The 19784-nt window shown below is 36.4% G+C and overlaps 3 protein-coding genes and 1 pseudogene across 4 annotated transcripts; all 4 read left to right on the plus strand.

Moving 5' to 3' along the window:
* Positions 1-37: 37 nt before the first annotated feature.
* Positions 38-1347, plus strand: LOC148570295 (uncharacterized). Its single transcript, XM_088506954.1, has 2 exons — positions 38-142; positions 226-1347. Exons 1-2 carry the CDS (start codon positions 38-40, stop codon positions 754-756), a joined length of 636 nt encoding a protein of 211 aa, XP_088363080.1. The 3' UTR covers positions 757-1347.
* A 6233-nt stretch (positions 1348-7580) lies between these two features.
* Positions 7581-8890, plus strand: LOC148570296 (uncharacterized). Its single transcript, XM_088506955.1, has 2 exons — positions 7581-7685; positions 7769-8890. The coding sequence occupies exons 1-2, from the start codon at positions 7581-7583 to the stop codon at positions 8297-8299; spliced, it is 636 nt and encodes a 211-aa protein (XP_088363081.1). The 3' UTR covers positions 8300-8890.
* A 4490-nt stretch (positions 8891-13380) lies between these two features.
* LOC107630170 (vacuolar protein-sorting-associated protein 33 homolog) lies at positions 13381-15038 on the plus strand. The gene is made up of 6 exons (XM_088509744.1): positions 13381-13552; positions 13874-13936; positions 14024-14130; positions 14305-14427; positions 14597-14678; positions 14801-15038. Exons 3-6 carry the CDS (start codon positions 14093-14095, stop codon positions 14873-14875), a joined length of 318 nt encoding a protein of 105 aa, XP_088365870.1. The 5' UTR covers positions 13381-13552; positions 13874-13936; positions 14024-14092; the 3' UTR covers positions 14876-15038.
* Positions 15039-16386: 1348 nt separating this feature from the next.
* Positions 16387-17403, plus strand: LOC148570297 (vacuolar protein-sorting-associated protein 33 homolog pseudogene; annotated as a pseudogene). The gene is made up of 3 exons (XR_015907001.1): positions 16387-16454; positions 16845-16938; positions 17291-17403. The product of XR_015907001.1 is annotated as a vacuolar protein-sorting-associated protein 33 homolog pseudogene (transcript).
* Positions 17404-19784: the final 2381 nt, after the last annotated feature.

Consider the following 19784-nt stretch of genomic DNA (forward strand, 5'->3'; position numbering starts at 1 on the left):
GTTTCCTTTTCTTTTCCATAGAAGAAGGAAAACAGAAATGGAGAGAGGGGGAAGCTGGGATGCGGACTGCCGAACGAAGAGAAGGGAAGGACGGCGCCGGCGGGCGTCACTGCCGCCGCGCCGCCGTGTTACACCGGGGAGAGTGAGCTTGAGAAGGGAGATCGGGCAGAGAGGGAAGGGCTGCGCTGTGACCCACACCTCGTCGCCGCTCGCGCCGCCGACTAGCTCGCCGCTGCCTCTGTTCGTCACACCATCACTCCTAGCCGCGCCATCGCCGAGGAGTCATCGCTGTCGAGGGAGCCCAGAGGAGAGAAACTGCGCGACATTGAGGGAGGAGAGCACGGGCCAGTGACGCGAGGAGCACGACCCGTTGCGCCGCCGTGTGGTAACGCCGTCGTCCTCACCGTGCCACCATCACCTTTGCCACCGAGACAGTCGCCGTCATTTACGGTAGAGCAGAGAGGGAGAGCTCGGGAGCAGAGCAGATGCGAGAGATCTGGGGCTGAGCTGGGAGTCCAGCCACCGCACCCGGCCGTGCTTGCGTCGCCGGCGCCGCCTCCGTTGGAACCGCCGTGCTGCGCGAAGCTAACGCTTCCTCCGTCGGAAAAAGCCGCCATTAGAACCATTACTGATTCGGTGAGCTTTTCCCCTGTTTCTGGTTCTGTCACAGCCATTCCTGGAGAAGAAATCAGTAGTGCCGCCGTGCCTGGCCGCCGGAAAATGCCATTTACCGTCACCGGAATACACTGCCGGTAAGGTCTTGTTAATGGATTCTGTTTCCTTTGAATTTCAAGAATACCATAGTCACGGCTTGTTGCTGCAGTGGTCATCTGAGTCGCGTGGAGGGAGGAAGAGCCGCTGGGTGTCGCCGCACCTTGCCTCCGCCGCCGAAAATAGCCGTTGAATCCTCAGTATCGGGTCATGTATCCATGCTTACCTTCCGTGCTCGATGTTCGCAGCTGCCTTTGTCATTTCAGTAAGTATGTTTCGGAAAGCCTCGTGTTAGTATTTCGTTGTGTTTGGTTAATGAATGTGAATTTTAGTAACGTGGGGTCGAGTCCTGATTATTATATGTTGCGAATAGTGTTGCGATGGTTATTGTGAAAGTGGCTGGGAGCTGAGGTTTTGGTTGCCGTCAGTCTGGGTTGAGGCGGAAAGGACCCTGTGAGGCATTTGGGTTATGGATTTGCGTTTTGAGGTAGGGGCGCTTTCCAAACACTATAGTTTATTATTGGAATTATTACATATGGGTACTGATGTGAGATATTGTGTATTTGGTGATTGTATCTGCCTTATGTATTATTTGATTGACTCGAATGACTATGGATATTGGTTTGGCCGAATTGTTGTGTGGCTTGTGAAATGTAATGTTTGAAGTTGATTCTTTAAAGATTTGAAATGAGTTTAATCCGTTGAGGATTGGTTTGAATTGAGTTAATTATTTTGATGATGTGAAAGATAGAATACTCTTGAAATTCAGCCTGGGTTGCTTTGATTGATTTGGTTTTGATAAATGATTTATTGCTGAACCGATTCTTTAAAGCTTTAGAAATGAGTTAAATCGGTTGATATTGAGTTGATTTTTGAAATGGCTTCCTTGAGATATGCCACTGAGGCGACTGTTGGATTTAGCTTGCTTTTGAATTGATTTATGGTTTTGAGCTGTTGAAAAGGAATGAGAAACGGTTTAGTTGGGACCCGAACCGGGTGGCAAAAGTCCAAGTTTTAGGGGAGGTGCTGCCGAAATTTCTACAAAATCTGAGTCTTTATTGAAATGTTGTCTGGAAAATGATGAGTTAAAGACTTCTGCTATTTTATTTGAATTATCAAGAAAAGGATGATTCATGCTTTCGAAATGAGTTAGTAAAGAGGAAATTGTGATTTAGTCTTGCTTCTTAAGAAAGGCATTGTATCTCTTTCAAGAGAAAGTTATTTAGATGAAACTTGTGTTTTAAAGCTGTTTGAATGCGAAAAGCGTTTATGCCCTTTGAATTTGACTTGGGGGTTTCAATTAAAGAAGTTTCAATGACTTTGAAAGAACCTGAATGTCTATTGACAAGTTTTATTTTGAAATGTTTTGAGAAAGGTTTTAAGTCCTCTTTGAACTCTGAACTTTTGCAAGACTAAAACAATTTTGAACAGTTGAAACGCTTTAGAATTTATCATGGGGGTTGAAGCTGGTTTTGCCTAAGTAAAGGAAACGGCTTTGAAAGGAGTAAATGATTACCTGACTCGGTTTGGCTTAGATCCTGTTTTATTACTCAAATCGGGAAGCCAATGTTTTAATGATTTTAAATGAATTTGGCGAAAATGAGTTATGTTATTCTCCCCTAAGGACTTGGGACACTGCCGAGAAACTTTTGTTACAAAAATTCCACTGTTGGATGGGTGATTTTAAATATCTCAAAGAGGCTTTTAACTTGCTATGATTATGGAAGTTTTGGAAAGAGGATGCCGAGAGTGGCATTGTTTTAAAAGGGGAATTTACCTTGAGTAAAAGTGGCTTATGAGCCTGAGATGATTTGAGAAATGAGATCTTTAAAGCCAAGGCTGAAAAGAGTTGAAACTTGATTTCAAAGTGAAATGAATTGAGAAAATGATTTATGGCTTAAATGCCGATTTCATAAATCTGATGATTTTGAATGGTGGAAGTGCTGTTTTATTATGAGCCGGAATGGCTATGTATGATTATGAATATTGACTGGTTCTGGATTGAACCGTGAGCCGGAATGGCTGTGTGTGATTATCAATATTGGCTGGTTCTGGACTGAACCGTAAGCCGAATGGCTGAGATGGATGTTGATCCATGGATGAGAATGAATGCATGTATATGCTGAATTATTGATAATTGTGATTTTTGCACTTCCACTATTGGAGATGAGGGTTTCCCTAGGTAGTAGCAATGGCTAGCCACCATGTGCTCCAGGTTGAGACTCGAAGCTCTGTTAACCCAATGTCGTAAGTGTGGCCGGGCACTGTGAAAGGCCCGGATGAGCTCGCCCCCATAAATAGTCACCAGTGATGGTGATGGATAAATATTCACCAGTGAGGGTGATGGATATGGATCATGATTATGATCAAGTTTATGATGAGTATAACTCGAGTTGGGGATGCACGACAGAGGGACAGTCCAATGGTTAGCTACCAGGACTTGTCGGGTTGGCTCTATAACCGACAGATGATATCATCAGCCATTAGGGACAGGCATGCATCATATGCATTTGTGTGACATTGGTTGGGTGTGCATATTATACTTGGTTTGCCTATGTGATTAATTGCTAACTGTTCTACTTGTAATAACTGTTTGTTTGTGCTTGAACTTCCTATCTGTGTTTGCATCTGGGACTCTGTTGGATTGTGGTGATTGGTTGTTGGTTGGATTGTTTGGGCCTAGGGCCGCGGTTGGAATGAGATGAACTGATGGTTGATTTCAGTTTTGTGTTTCTGGTTTGGAATAAAATATGAAAGGCTATTTTGTTTCAGCATAGATAAACCGTTTTGAAAGACTTTTGAGTTTTTGAGAATTGAACGGTTCCTCTTTTAGAAAGGATTTCCGACTTTACTTTTATTGGAAACTGTTGTTTTTGAAAAGAGGCAAAAGACGGTTATTAATCACTGATGCGGTTATCTTCACGTATCCTATTACAGTAATTCCCAAAAACCCTCTACTGAGAACCCTTTCGAGGATGATGTTCTCACCCCCCTTACATTTTTCCCCTTTCAGGATATGGGCGCAGAAGTCACGAAGAGTTTATTTAGTTATTGATATGTTCTGTATTGATATAGATTATTTATTGTACCCTCGCCTTTATCTTGATATATTCTGTGAGAGGGATAGGGATTGTATTGGTTAATGCTTGTAAATATATATATATATATGTATGTATATATGGATGTACTCTTTATGAGTTTTGTAAGTTGTATGGTATTTATGGATGTACGTTATTGAACGAAAGAATTTTTGGGAGCGGTATTGCGGTTAAAGTTTTAAACAGGCTCATATTTTAGTATTAAATAATGTAAAAGTCGTCGTAATGTCCGAGCTATCAAAGGCGCGCAGCCGGAAGCGTGAGCTTTGGTAGTTAGGGTGTTACATTATGGTATCAGAGCAGTTCTTCCTGTAGAGCCTGAGGAATGGACTGACTATACTTCAATTGCATACTCTGAGTGTTTGTCATGTATTAGGTCTTGTCGAATGACGAGGATTAGAGCTTTATGCACATGACGGTCTATTGATTAACGCTATTAGTCTTGCATTGCATGATTCTTGGTATTAAGTTTGGCCGGCTTAATACTAGTGAATTTTGTATATAAAAGCACTAATGGGTTATCATAGATGATATACGAGTTTTGAGTGAAGCGAATCGCAGGTTTTGGGAACGCTAGAAACTATTTCTCGAGGCTATTCAATTGTGTGTCTTGAATTCTGTTCGAGTCGACCTGTTCTTTCGTATCCTAGCTTGAAGTTCTTGGTTGTTAATCCTTTTGAAAAGTAGTTTGATTTTTCAACTTTATTCCTCTATTCATATGCATTCTTGTTTAATCTTAATTGCATATGCTTGTTTGGAATCCTTGTTGCATCTATCTTCCTCTGTTTGAGTTCTTCTTGATTCACGTGTTCCTTGATGTAGCCTTGAACTTGTCTTAATGTGCCGTGACTTTTGACTCCGGGTTCCGAGTTCATTCTTAGAGGACTTGTTGATTCAGTTTTCCTCTTATTTGACAGTGATTACAGCTAATTTTGAGATTTTTATAAAAATTGCGGTTGGCTAGATATACACTTATCTATATGTGAAACTTTGAAGATTTCTTACACAGTTTAACAACTACTTATCTTAACACATCGCCTGTACTTTTACTAGTTTACGGAACTGCACTTACTTTAAAAGTAAATTGATTTTCTAGTAATTTCACTATAGTTCCAATGCACATCTTCATTTGATTATGTATTTGGATATTTTTCAAAATTTTGAAAAGAAGGGATTTACTACTTTTGTCTCGGTTGAGTTTCGTTTGATAAGCTTTACTTAACTTATTTTGAATTGAGTTTGATTTAGCATGCTATATGGTTTATGCCATTGTTGTTCTTTTGAAAATGTTGGATTCATAGCTTTCTTCTTATGAATGGAATCGTTCCTTCTTAAGCTTTTCACCTCTATGAATGTCATACCTGATTATGTTTTTAACTAATCTTTTACATCTTGTGAAATTACCATTGATCTTGGTTTGTCCTCTCTTGTGAATCTCATCCGTATGTGAGTCAGTTTGATTCGTTTCAAATTAGTACATTGTTTATTCCCATATTTTCTCTACAAGAGTTTTTAGTTAAAGATTTACCTTTGAGAAATTACTAATGATTGAGTTGTCTTCTCCTATGACTTTTGTATTCTTTTGGATCAATTGAAAGTTTGTTTGATGACTCATGCCTAGTGAATCTTGTTTGGACTACCTTGGTTTAAGATCCTTTCTTGCAAGGCTTGACTCCTTTTTAGTACATCTTAAACTTCTTGAATGTTCTTCTGAGATGGTGATTTTAAGGACACTTTTGGGAGTCTTGTTCTGAACTTTTTAAAGAAGTTTTGAATTCTCTTGTAAGAAGTTTTAAACGGAATTTATTTTCTGTTTCTTGATTTAGATTGAAACCATTGTTCAATATTGATGAAGTTAATTTAAAAATCGGCATGCGCTATTTTAAATGAGGTTTTGGAAAGTTTCCTTGTTTAGTGGAAACCGGTTTGTTTGTAACGCACCACTTATTTCCTTACCAGATTGTAAGCAAATTTTTATCTCGGAGTTTCTTTTCTAAAAAGAGTTTAACTTCCTCTTTCGTACTTGCTATAAATGTTATACATGCTTGTTTGAATATGAAATTTTGAGAATTTTGAACAAGCATCTGATTACTTCCGAGTTTTTATGAACTGTTTTTGGTTAAGTTGTGCATTTAACTATCTTTCTAAAATATTTGAGGAATATTTTAGCTCTTAGCCAAAGTTGTGTGCATTTGTTTTTGGAACTCTACAAAATCTACTTCAACATGGAATTGTATTGAAGTAAAGCCACATTTATGCTTTTGTTACTCTCTTGAAGGATATTTGTTGCTTAACTTTTCTTTTAGACTGCGAGGTGATTTTCCTGCAAGTTTTCGATTCTTTTAAGAACAATGTATTCAGAAGTATTTTTAATCATGCCCTTGAGTTTAGTGAGCTTTGCCTTGGGTTTGAGATATTCTCTTTTGTAAACCTCATACTTCATCGACTCAGTTTGAGTTTGTTTCAAGCTGATGCGCTGGTTATCTTCTTGTTGATCCTATTGAACTTCTTTGATCTAAGGGTTATCTTTGAAGTTGTCAATTGAATTATGTCTAGCAAACTTTATTGCTTGAACATCCATGTTTATCTGGGATTGGATATATTCTTTCAAATCTATGACTATTGTCTTTGACATCCGTCTCTCCTTTCTAAGATCTCATATTCTTCTGAGTAGACTCGAGAATTGTTTTGGTATCACGTGCGACTTGTAGACGTAGTAACGCGATACGTTAGTTCTTTAAGATGTGATGTGTATACGGAAGTTGAAGCGGTAGGTGTGCAACGTATGAGTTGTGGGCATTTTGTTCCTTGCGAACGGGTTTGTGATTGTCAGGCTTGTGATCAAATTTGGGGTTTGTAAGGTGCTTGATGGAATTGGAAAGTTGAAACTTTGAGGTTGATATGATATTAGTTTGCAGATGTTAAGCACGTCGTTTTAACCCCAGCCTGTTTTATAGCCTTCGATGCCTTTCTTTTCTACCACATGTTGAACTATGTCACCTTTTACATTGAGCCTGTCTTGTAACGTTTACTTTGCAATCACACTCCTATCTTTACATCCTTATGCTTATGACAATCAAAGTATTTGAAAATCGTATATATCATTATATTTTGAGATATTTTTGCTTCTTCCTTAAAAGTGTTCAAGGATGAACTGTTAAGAGATTCTTTTGTTTTGTATCAATTTTCGAGGGCGAAAATTTTTATAAGGTGGGTAGAATGTAAGACCCAGAACCTTTGAAAAGTCTTATTATGATCAAGTCTCAAATCATATGGTTATTTATAGCCTTAATTTCAGAAATTATTTTATTAAAGATAATTAAGGTAATTATTATCCAATTTTATAATTATTGGATTATTTTCTATATTCAGAGTATAAAGTTGGTAGTTGTGAAATAATAAGGATTTCTATATGATTTGAATTAAATAAGTAATATTTTCAATATTAATACTGCTACCTTGGAAAATAAGGGATTTAATTATATTACTCTTAATTATTTGATTTGGACATTTTATTGAAAATAATTTATGAAATTGATGAGCAAATAGTATTTTTATACATTATTATTAATGGATTAGAATTTATTTCCAATTATTATAATATCCCTATTTTTATTTGAAATTACTAAAATACCCCTAACCCTAGTTTTAAAAAAAAATGAAACCCTAAACCCTTCATCCCAGCAGCCAAACCCTTACCCTGTTTTCCCTTTCACCCACGGACAGCACACACGGTTTCCTTTTCTTTTCCATAGAAGAAGGAAAACAGAAATGGAGAGAGGGGGAAGCTGGGATGCGGACTGCCGAACGAAGAGAAGGGAAGGACGGCGCCGGCGGGCGTCACTGCCGCCGCGCCGCCGTGTTACACCGGGGAGAGTGAGCTTGAGAAGGGAGATCGGGCAGAGAGGGAAGGGCTGCGCTGTGACCCACACCTCGTCGCCGCTCGCGCCGCCGACTAGCTCGCCGCTGCCTCTGTTCGTCACACCATCACTCCTAGCCGCGCCATCGCCGAGGAGTCATCGCTGTCGAGGGAGCCCAGAGGAGAGAAACTGCGCGACATTGAGGGAGGAGAGCACGGGCCAGTGACGCGAGGAGCACGACCCGTTGCGCCGCCGTGTGGTAACGCCGTCGTCCTCACCGTGCCACCATCACCTTTGCCACCGAGACAGTCGCCGTCATTTACGGTAGAGCAGAGAGGGAGAGCTCGGGAGCAGAGCAGATGCGAGAGATCTGGGGCTGAGCTGGGAGTCCAGCCACCGCACCCGGCCGTGCTTGCGTCGCCGGCGCCGCCTCCGTTGGAACCGCCGTGCTGCGCGAAGCTAACGCTTCCTCCGTCGGAAAAAGCCGCCATTAGAACCATTACTGATTCGGTGAGCTTTTCCCCTGTTTCTGGTTCTGTCACAGCCATTCCTGGAGAAGAAATCAGTAGTGCCGCCGTGCCTGGCCGCCGGAAAATGCCATTTACCGTCACCGGAATACACTGCCGGTAAGGTCTTGTTAATGGATTCTGTTTCCTTTGAATTTCAAGAATACCATAGTCACGGCTTGTTGCTGCAGTGGTCATCTGAGTCGCGTGGAGGGAGGAAGAGCCGCTGGGTGTCGCCGCACCTTGCCTCCGCCGCCGAAAATAGCCGTTGAATCCTCAGTATCGGGTCATGTATCCATGCTTACCTTCCGTGCTCGATGTTCGCAGCTGCCTTTGTCATTTCAGTAAGTATGTTTCGGAAAGCCTCGTGTTAGTATTTCGTTGTGTTTGGTTAATGAATGTGAATTTTAGTAACGTGGGGTCGAGTCCTGATTATTATATGTTGCGAATAGTGTTGCGATGGTTATTGTGAAAGTGGCTGGGAGCTGAGGTTTTGGTTGCCGTCAGTCTGGGTTGAGGCGGAAAGGACCCTGTGAGGCATTTGGGTTATGGATTTGCGTTTTGAGGTAGGGGCGCTTTCCAAACACTATAGTTTATTATTGGAATTATTACATATGGGTACTGATGTGAGATATTGTGTATTTGGTGATTGTATCTGCCTTATGTATTATTTGATTGACTCGAATGACTATGGATATTGGTTTGGCCGAATTGTTGTGTGGCTTGTGAAATGTAATGTTTGAAGTTGATTCTTTAAAGATTTGAAATGAGTTTAATCCGTTGAGGATTGGTTTGAATTGAGTTAATTATTTTGATGATGTGAAAGATAGAATACTCTTGAAATTCAGCCTGGGTTGCTTTGATTGATTTGGTTTTGATAAATGATTTATTGCTGAACCGATTCTTTAAAGCTTTAGAAATGAGTTAAATCGGTTGATATTGAGTTGATTTTTGAAATGGCTTCCTTGAGATATGCCACTGAGGCGACTGTTGGATTTAGCTTGCTTTTGAATTGATTTATGGTTTTGAGCTGTTGAAAAGGAATGAGAAACGGTTTAGTTGGGACCCGAACCGGGTGGCAAAAGTCCAAGTTTTAGGGGAGGTGCTGCCGAAATTTCTACAAAATCTGAGTCTTTATTGAAATGTTGTCTGGAAAATGATGAGTTAAAGACTTCTGCTATTTTATTTGAATTATCAAGAAAAGGATGATTCATGCTTTCGAAATGAGTTAGTAAAGAGGAAATTGTGATTTAGTCTTGCTTCTTAAGAAAGGCATTGTATCTCTTTCAAGAGAAAGTTATTTAGATGAAACTTGTGTTTTAAAGCTGTTTGAATGCGAAAAGCGTTTATGCCCTTTGAATTTGACTTGGGGGTTTCAATTAAAGAAGTTTCAATGACTTTGAAAGAACCTGAATGTCTATTGACAAGTTTTATTTTGAAATGTTTTGAGAAAGGTTTTAAGTCCTCTTTGAACTCTGAACTTTTGCAAGACTAAAACAATTTTGAACAGTTGAAACGCTTTAGAATTTATCATGGGGGTTGAAGCTGGTTTTGCCTAAGTAAAGGAAACGGCTTTGAAAGGAGTAAATGATTACCTGACTCGGTTTGGCTTAGATCCTGTTTTATTACTCAAATCGGGAAGCCAATGTTTTAATGATTTTAAATGAATTTGGCGAAAATGAGTTATGTTATTCTCCCCTAAGGACTTGGGACACTGCCGAGAAACTTTTGTTACAAAAATTCCACTGTTGGATGGGTGATTTTAAATATCTCAAAGAGGCTTTTAACTTGCTATGATTATGGAAGTTTTGGAAAGAGGATGCCGAGAGTGGCATTGTTTTAAAAGGGGAATTTACCTTGAGTAAAAGTGGCTTATGAGCCTGAGATGATTTGAGAAATGAGATCTTTAAAGCCAAGGCTGAAAAGAGTTGAAACTTGATTTCAAAGTGAAATGAATTGAGAAAATGATTTATGGCTTAAATGCCGATTTCATAAATCTGATGATTTTGAATGGTGGAAGTGCTGTTTTATTATGAGCCGGAATGGCTATGTATGATTATGAATATTGACTGGTTCTGGATTGAACCGTGAGCCGGAATGGCTGTGTGTGATTATCAATATTGGCTGGTTCTGGACTGAACCGTAAGCCGAATGGCTGAGATGGATGTTGATCCATGGATGAGAATGAATGCATGTATATGCTGAATTATTGATAATTGTGATTTTTGCACTTCCACTATTGGAGATGAGGGTTTCCCTAGGTAGTAGCAATGGCTAGCCACCATGTGCTCCAGGTTGAGACTCGAAGCTCTGTTAACCCAATGTCGTAAGTGTGGCCGGGCACTGTGAAAGGCCCGGATGAGCTCGCCCCCATAAATAGTCACCAGTGATGGTGATGGATAAATATTCACCAGTGAGGGTGATGGATATGGATCATGATTATGATCAAGTTTATGATGAGTATAACTCGAGTTGGGGATGCACGACAGAGGGACAGTCCAATGGTTAGCTACCAGGACTTGTCGGGTTGGCTCTATAACCGACAGATGATATCATCAGCCATTAGGGACAGGCATGCATCATATGCATTTGTGTGACATTGGTTGGGTGTGCATATTATACTTGGTTTGCCTATGTGATTAATTGCTAACTGTTCTACTTGTAATAACTGTTTGTTTGTGCTTGAACTTCCTATCTGTGTTTGCATCTGGGACTCTGTTGGATTGTGGTGATTGGTTGTTGGTTGGATTGTTTGGGCCTAGGGCCGCGGTTGGAATGAGATGAACTGATGGTTGATTTCAGTTTTGTGTTTCTGGTTTGGAATAAAATATGAAAGGCTATTTTGTTTCAGCATAGATAAACCGTTTTGAAAGACTTTTGAGTTTTTGAGAATTGAACGGTTCCTCTTTTAGAAAGGATTTCCGACTTTACTTTTATTGGAAACTGTTGTTTTTGAAAAGAGGCAAAAGACGGTTATTAATCACTGATGCGGTTATCTTCACGTATCCTATTACAGTAATTCCCAAAAACCCTCTACTGAGAACCCTTTCGAGGATGATGTTCTCACCCCCCTTACATTTTTCCCCTTTCAGGATATGGGCGCAGAAGTCACGAAGAGTTTATTTAGTTATTGATATGTTCTGTATTGATATAGATTATTTATTGTACCCTCGCCTTTATCTTGATATATTCTGTGAGAGGGATAGGGATTGTATTGGTTAATGCTTGTAAATATATATATATATATATATATGTATATATGGATGTACTCTTTATGAGTTTTGTAAGTTGTATGGTATTTATGGATGTACGTTATTGAACGAAAGAATTTTTGGGAGCGGTATTGCGGTTAAAGTTTTAAACAGGCTCATATTTTAGTATTAAATAATGTAAAAGTCGTCGTAATGTCCGAGCTATCAAAGGCGCGCAGCCGGAAGCGTGAGCTTTGGTAGTTAGGGTGTTACAACTAAACTATTGTGTAGAAGCATATTAGAAGTTTTACAGCGGATTGAAGGGGATCAGAATGTGCAAAGTTCTTAGCTTAATGACAATGTAACTTCATTGTTTAGCTTATAGATGTTTAGATGATATTATATTGTAAGCCATGTCCACCTGGTATAACGGTGTATTATTCTCCATTGTTTTTCCTTCACTTTGATTTCTGTTGCATTGCTGATAGAGTTGAGCATGCAAAATGTGCAGGAACTTTGTATTATGTTGTGGTTGTACTTTTCTAGTTTTCTGTAAAGAGAAATGTTGTAAAATTAGCTATAAAAGATGTTATGTGACGATTGTACAAGATTTCTAAATTCAAAATCACGTTTATATTTATTAAATGATGATTCTTGAATATTTGCAAATTACTGTATTCGACTATTTGTTTAAAAATGACCAACTAGAAACATATAAGAAAAGTAATAAATAAATTTAATAATGATTAAAATTACATGAGTGGATCTAATTATTCGGAATAAATAGTTATTTTGAAATACCAGTTTTTTATTTTCTATATTTTTTGGTTCTTTAGACAAATATTTTGACAAGCGAGTACAAAATATATCATTACGAATGTTTAAACTAAGATGTTTACTATAAAGATATACCATGACACTTTCACGTTGTAGGTACCACAATAGCGTGGCAAATGATGGAACGAAAATGATTAAACATCACGAAGGGAGTGTTTTGGAAATGTTAAATGATAACATCCTAGAAAGCAGAAAGTGTAACTGCAAGTAAAGCCAGCCACCAAGGGTGGACTCCAATTCATTAACGAACTTCGGATTAAAATCTTGTAATCATTGCTAATGGTAGGGTCTCTTTTTTTAACTTTTTTGAATACAAATTAAGGTTCCTTCTCAAATGTAGTTAAATTAACAATTCATCACACTTTACTATCTCTAGAAATCTTAAGCCATGGAAGAGGCACCAAGATTCTATTAAAGAACCAGATAAGAGTAGGCAAATATACGATAGTAGAACTAAATAAAAACAACTCTCATATTCCAGGCCTCACTTATTTTATAACATCAATAAACATTGATTAAGCATCACTCTAGAAGAACTCGATTAGGCTGTATATAGCTTTCATTTGGCATCATCAAACATAATCTCACCCCCCTAAGCCGGGAAAGACAATTTAGTTTATAAAAAATAAAAGTTAAAAAAATGAAAAAAAAAAAGAACTGAACATATGCAGTTAACTATTTTTAGGCTTCTCAAAGTTTAAATACTTGAACATATGCAGTTAACTATTTTATTATTCTTAGGTTGCATTAATGAGCATGCATACAACTGGGACAGCTTGAAGGATTTGATCTCCAAGGTAAAGTATGCAATAGGATTCTAGTCGATTCGATAAATAATTTCACATAAAAATTTGGTTTTGAAATAGTTTTTGTTTTCTTGCAAAATTAATTGGAAAAGCAGCATCCAAGTATAGGACATCAACTTACAGTAGTCGTCATCTTAGTGTAGTCTTGCTTCATGGATGTAGCTTTTTGACGCAAAATCTGCAATACTGCAGACAGCAACTAAGAAACTAGAACTACAAGGGAACCATAGATGGTCTATCTAAATAAACTTTTCACTCCTCTGTGTGTGTGTGTGTGTGTGTGAGAGAGAGAGAGAGAGAGAGAGAGAGAGAGTGAGTGATCTCTCTCTCTCTCTCTCTCTCTCTCTCTCTCTCTCTCTCTCACACACACACACACACACACACACACACACACACACACACGGAGGAGTGAAAAGGTTATTTAGATAGACCATCTATGGTTCCCTTGTAGTTCTAGTTTCTTAGTTGCTGTCTGCAGTATTGCAGATTTTGCGTCAAAAAGCTACATCCATGAAGCAAGACTACACTGAGATGACGACTACTGTAAGTTGATGTCCTATACTTGGATGCTGCTTTTCCAATTAATTTTGCAAGAAAACAAAAACTGTTTCAAAACCAAATTTTTATGTGAAATTATTTATCGAATCGACTGGAATCCTATTGCATACTTTACCTTGGAGATCAAATCCTTCAAGCTGTCCCAGTTGTATGCATGCTCATTATTGCAACCTAAGAATAATAAAATAGTTAACTGCATATGTTCAAGTATTTAAACTTTGAGAAGCCTAAACATGTTTTTTTAACTATTTATATTAAGATGGATCGCCAAAGGCATTCTAATATATTGCTTTCCATAATATCCAGTCACAATCAGTTTTCGAGTTGAAGGACTTCGTGAAAAAGCTGAACTCATTGCCAGAAATCACTGTAAGAACTTGTTCATTTTGACATTGACTTCATTAACTAGATTCTTAGAGTTATCAAAACACAATATGCTTGAAATTATTTTTTCAGAGACACATAAATCTCGCTTAGCATCTGACAACATTCACATCAAAGCCTTCATTTCTGGGGCAGCTTGATATGGAACATACAATTGTTGAGTCTCAGAGTTATGACATGTGAGTTGATGTTGCATGCAGACGTCCTTAAAGTATTTGGATGGCATTTTATTGTCAATTAATCTGGTCAATGTTTGGAGTTTGCTAACTGGTGATGCATTGTGCTTTAGAGATTTCTGCTTGTACATAGCTTATGTTTTTAAGATGTGAAACTTTAGTTGCTAATTTATGCAGATGCTTTGACTATATTGAAGAGTTGATCCACAAGCAGGAGCCTTTGACGACGGTCCTGCGCCTTCTAATCCTATTTTTTGTTACTAATTCTGGGTTGCCAAAGAAGCATTTTGACTACTTAAGGCAAGCTTGAATGACCATGGATCTTTTCTTCTTTTACTTTCCTTTTCTTACTCTATAGAAACTAGGTTACTTGTAATATTTCTCCATTCTTGCTTGTCTGCATTATACCAAGAAATCTTATTTTGTGGTACTCATTGTTGTCCCATATGTTTGTAACTTCCATTTTTAGGAGAGAACTACTACATAGCTATCGATTTGAGCACATAACAACCCTAAATAATTTAGAGAAAGCTGGGCTCTTTAAAAAGCAGGTATCATGAACTAGTTGTTTACTTGCAAGCTCAAATGGGTCTTTGGGATTTTTTAATTTTTTTTTTATTATATTTGTGGACATATTTTTAACTAATGCTCATTTTGCATTTGATCCTCTTAGGAGTCAAGGAGCAACCGGTTTACCATAAAACGTGCTCTGCAGCTTGTGGTTGAAGACACTGATACAGCCAAGTAATTTTCTTCTAGATAATGTGATGCTTGGACACCTTTATTGTGTTTTTCCAATTTTGATTAGGAGGTTGATGCATGTTAGTGTAAAAGTGCTAGAAGCATTTTGACTCTTGCAACAATTGTCCCAGAAGTAATTGTCTTGCAAGTTGTTTTGACTTTACAATAACTACCCCTCAAGTCATACATATAATGAGATGTGGTTTTGATTGGCAATGCAAAACATTTGACACCAATAGTATTTCAAAATTAATCTCTTTTGTTTAAGTTATACAGCCACAGATTAGAAAGTTATGGATTCTTCTTTAGAAATGTGTTAATGAGTATGTATACAACACAACTAAAATAATTTCTTTTCGCGGTGGGATTTGGGGTAGGGCGGTTGTTAGACATTATGAAATGGTAATAAATACAGAAATAAGCATCTCACTATCACCTCATTAAAGGTTAATTGTTGCAACATTGATGTTTCCAGAGTACGTGCTCTTTTTTTAATTTAATTATTTATTTATTTATTTATTACTACTTATTTTTAATTGCTCATCTTTTGTGGCTGCACCACAAGTATTCCTCTGTTATATTCACTTCTCAGTAGCAATTACTGATGGTGTTAATGTTTCAATTTGTCTTAGTGTATATAGTACATGGTATTTCTTGCAAAATCCTTCATGGGATTCATTTACATCATCATTACTTTATTAATAAAATGCTGTTTTGCAATTATCTACATGTTGCACTCTTGTATCCCTACTAATTTTTAAGTGATTTCCCTCCCATTACAGCTTCAATGATATCTCTTATGTCTTCTCTGGATATGCACCACTTAGCATTCGTCTGATCCAGCATGCCATTCGATCTGGATGGTAAGTTTGAAATTTCAATACTAAAGACCCTCTTCATAGCTATTATTGAGCATGGAAATTAATTATTTATCTAACATGATCATATATAAAATTTAAAGACAAAAGTTTATAGAGCTGTAAGTTTCATTTATAAGCAAGGTTCCAATGATGTTATTGTTATTATTAGTACATACTACTTTATAGTTGTGCTCTCTGTTGAGTTCCAATATTGTTCAATTTCTTAACTTATTTCAAATTGGAAGACTATATTGTATTATTATAAATAGCAATTTCCATGCTAATCAAATTATCTTAGCCTTTAGTTCCAAATTTTCATTTAAACACAATACATTTATTCAAAAAGATAATTTGATTGTGAGCTTAGTTTTAAAGCAACTCATGCAATATTAAATGTGATAATTGGTCTCTCAGGCGTCCTGTTGAAGAAATTTTGAAGCTGCTACCTGGACCTCACCTGGAAACAAAGAGGGTTAGTACTTATTAACTTTTCTAAATCATAATATCGGTGCATGCTATAATTGGCCAGCTGAAAATCTTATAACTGTTCCAGTAATATTTCACTTATCCTGTTCATATTAGTCACATCACTTGTATACTCCACTTACCTTAACCTCTCTTTCTATTTATAGTTAAAGTTTGGCTTGCTTGGTTGCTATTACGGGGTGCATTCTCAAATAGCCCATCATTTGACTCTTTATCAGGGGTTTCAACTGGCATAGCCAAGTATGGGTTTACATCAATCTCCATAAATGCAATGCTTGTGCATTGATTTGACACTGCTAAAACATTTAGCAATAATAATATAACTAATAAGGTTCAGATGGATCCTATCTTTTATTCATCCACAATTTATTATTTGTTAAGGGTATCACTTAGCAGCAGAGGTGAGCTTTACTACCTGGGAAAATAAACCCTAAATGCAAGAAAGAATTCAATCGCTTTTCTGCCATTTCCTTTGTTTTTAGTTTACTGAAAGAGATAGCAGTTGGAACTTGATGGTTCACATTTGAAATAGGAGTTTCAGAAATTGCAAAAGATTTTAGTCTTAAAGGAAGAAGTTTTATAACTTCTTTGATAACGTTTTTTTCCCTTCTGACCCGTTACATATTTCAGAGTACCTGATGGGAGGCGTGCCCTGGTGCTTGTTGTCTTTGTTGGAGGTGTTACCTTTGCAGAGATTTCTGCTCTTCGGTTTCTCTGTTCTCAGGTGTGGCAATCGTTTCTTTTTTCAAATTGCTTTTAACATGCTAACCAATACATTCTTCCTACTATTTAGATCCTGGTTTTGTAAACTTGGCTATTGATCTATAATGTAGCAGGTGAATGGACGTATTTGCTTAGTAAATTTGTGGCTTATCATGTCTTATCTTTTTGATGATGTGTACTAGAGGCATTATCTTTCTAGAATGGTGTATAGTGTGTCACATTAGGTGTGAATCTCTTCTTGTCATGAAATCGCTTGTTTCAAAAGGTTAAACTATTAGGTAGAGATACATAAATCGTCGCATCCAACACTTCTATTTGGTTCCTAAATCAAATTTATAATGTTGATTTTGCAGGAAGGCATGGCATATGATTTAATCATTGCAACGACAAAAATAGTCAATGGACAAACCTTGGTTGAGACATTTATGGAGAAGCTAGGTTGATCAACCGTTGCAGTTCTTTTTTTTTTCATTTTTTAAACTTTTATTTTTTATAAACTAAATTGTCTTTCCCGACTTAGGGGGCTGAGATTATGTTTGATGATGCCAAATGAAAGCTATATGCAGCCTAATCGAGTTCTTCTAGAGTGATGCCTAACCAATGTTTATTGATGTTGTAAAATAAGTGAGGCCTGGAATATGAGAGCTGTTTTTATTTAGTTCTACTATCGTATATTTGCCTACTCTTATCTGGTTCTTTAATAGAATCTTGGTGCCTCTTCCATGGCTTAAGATTTCTAGAGATAATAAAGGGTGATGAATTGTTAATTTAACTACATTTGAGAAGGAACCTTAATTTGTATTCAAAAAAGTTAAAAAAAGAGACCCTACCATTAGCAATGATTACAAGATTTTAATCCGAAGTTCGTTAATGAATTGGAGTCCACCCTTGGTGGCTGGCTTTACTTGCAGTTACACTTTCTGCTTTCTAGGATGTTATCATTTAACATTTCCAAAACACTCCCTTCGTGATGTTTAATCATTTTCGTTCCATCATTTGCCACGCTATTGTGGTACCTACAACGTGAAAGTGTCATGGTATATCTTTATAGTAAACATCTTAGTTTAAACATTCGTAATGATATATTTTGTACTCGCTTGTCAAAATATTTGTCTAAAGAACCAAAAAATACAGAAAATAAAAAATTGGTATTTCAAAATAACTATTTATTCCGAATAATTAGATCCACTCATGTAATTTTAATCATTATCAAATTTATTTATTACTTTTCTTATATGTTTCTCGTTGGTCATTTTTAAACAAATAGTCGAATACAGTAATTTGCAAATATTCAAGAATTATCATTTAATAGATATAAACGTGATTTTGAATTTAGAAATCTTGTACAATTGTCACATAACATCTTTTATAGCTAATTTTACAACATTTCTCTTTACAGAAAATTAGAAAAGTACAACCACAACATAATACAAAGTTCCTGCACATTTTGCATGCTCAACTCTATCAGCAATGTAACAGAAATCAAAGTGAAGGAAAAACAATGGAGAATAATACACCATTATACCAGGTGGACATGGCTTACAATACAATATCATCTAAACATCTATAAGCTAAATAATGAAGTTACATTGTCATTAAGCTAAGAACTTTGCACATTCTGATCCCCTTCAATCCGCTGTAAGACTTCTAATATGCTTCTACACAATAGTTTAGTACTTTTGGAAAATGTTGGATTTAAATATTTTCTTTTGAAAAAGATAAACTAATTCCCTCTATTTCAAATTGAAGTTGTTCTAAATTGTTGTACTATTTTTCCTAATGATGTTCATATTGAAACTGTTTGATTCAAACTTTCTTCCTAATCTTTGAATTAACCCGCTTTATGCTACATTTTGTTGCATATATATATATATATATATATATATATATATATATGTTATTGTTGTTTGGTATTCTCATGTATTCCTTCAAATCCTTGCGAAATACCATCTTTGTCCAACTGTGAACTTGAGTATTCTTCCAATTTCTCGCATAAACCTTTCGTGCCGTTTGTCTTTCTCCTCTCATGTTTCGTATTCCTTATATGCGCTAGTTCTTAGGGACACGATTTGTGCGTACGGAAAGTGAATATGGTCAATCTATGAAGTTATAAGGAGTTGTGGAGTTTTGAGGCAATAAGAAGAAGTGATCATGCTTTATTAAGAGTTCTAAACGAACATTGTGCCTATTTAATTTTAGATTTTGAAATTTGGTTTGCATCAAATTACTTTTATCAACTTTTGCATCATCTAATATATTTTCTTCTATGTTTATGTGATATGATTTTCTTGGAACCTTTAAAATATTCAAAAAGGGAAGTAAATATAAATCTTTTCTTCAACTTATATCAATTTTCGAGGGCGAAAATTTTTGTAAGTTGGATAGAATGTAACATCCTGCATTTTTGAAAACATAATTATAAATAAATTGTGATTTTATTTTATTAAGTTTAAAACTTTATAATTTTAGAAATTATTTTATTAAAAATAACTAAATAGATTCGGAGATAACTTTATTTTGAATCAATTAATATTCTTAAGTAATTTTATTATATTGGAATATTTTGTATAATTTTAGTAATTGAAAAATAAGGAAGGATTGTATGATTTAATTTAAGTAACTTTTATCATGAAAAAGTTATGATTTATTTTATTAATTTGATATCTTATCTTATAAATTAATTAATTAAGGGTAATTAAATTAGTTTTATTAATATTTGGAGTTATGTTAATTAATACTCTTGTGTAATTTTATAATTGTTATTTCATATAATTTGAAATTAGAATTTAGTAATGGAAGCAATATATAACTTAATTTAAGAAATTCTATTATGGATAAATTATGTTT

Source organism: Arachis ipaensis, chromosome B3, assembly GCF_059453495.1.
Source record: "Arachis ipaensis isolate K30076 ecotype BB chromosome B3, ASM5945349v1, whole genome shotgun sequence".
NCBI lineage: Eukaryota > Viridiplantae > Streptophyta > Magnoliopsida > Fabales > Fabaceae > Arachis > Arachis ipaensis.

What these genes read in the sequence shown, in the direction of transcription:
- LOC148570295 (XM_088506954.1), top strand. Translation starts at nt 38, where the DNA reads ATGGAGAGAGGGGGAAGCTGGGATGCGGACTGCCGAACGAAGAGAAGG. An exon ending in GCCGTGTTACACCGGGGAGA is followed by an intron (nt 143 to 225) that starts GTGAGCTTGAGA and finishes GCCGCCGACTAG; the next exon opens with CTCGCCGCTGCCTCTGTTCG.
- LOC148570296 (XM_088506955.1), top strand. Translation starts at nt 7,581, where the DNA reads ATGGAGAGAGGGGGAAGCTGGGATGCGGACTGCCGAACGAAGAGAAGG. An exon ending in GCCGTGTTACACCGGGGAGA is followed by an intron (nt 7,686 to 7,768) that starts GTGAGCTTGAGA and finishes GCCGCCGACTAG; the next exon opens with CTCGCCGCTGCCTCTGTTCG.
- LOC107630170 (XM_088509744.1), top strand. Translation starts at nt 14,093, where the DNA reads ATGGAACATACAATTGTTGAGTCTCAGAGTTATGACAT. An exon ending in AAGCATTTTGACTACTTAAG is followed by an intron (nt 14,428 to 14,596) that starts GCAAGCTTGAAT and finishes TTCCATTTTTAG; the next exon opens with GAGAGAACTACTACATAGCT. An exon ending in CTGGGCTCTTTAAAAAGCAG is followed by an intron (nt 14,679 to 14,800) that starts GTATCATGAACT and finishes TGATCCTCTTAG; the next exon opens with GAGTCAAGGAGCAACCGGTT.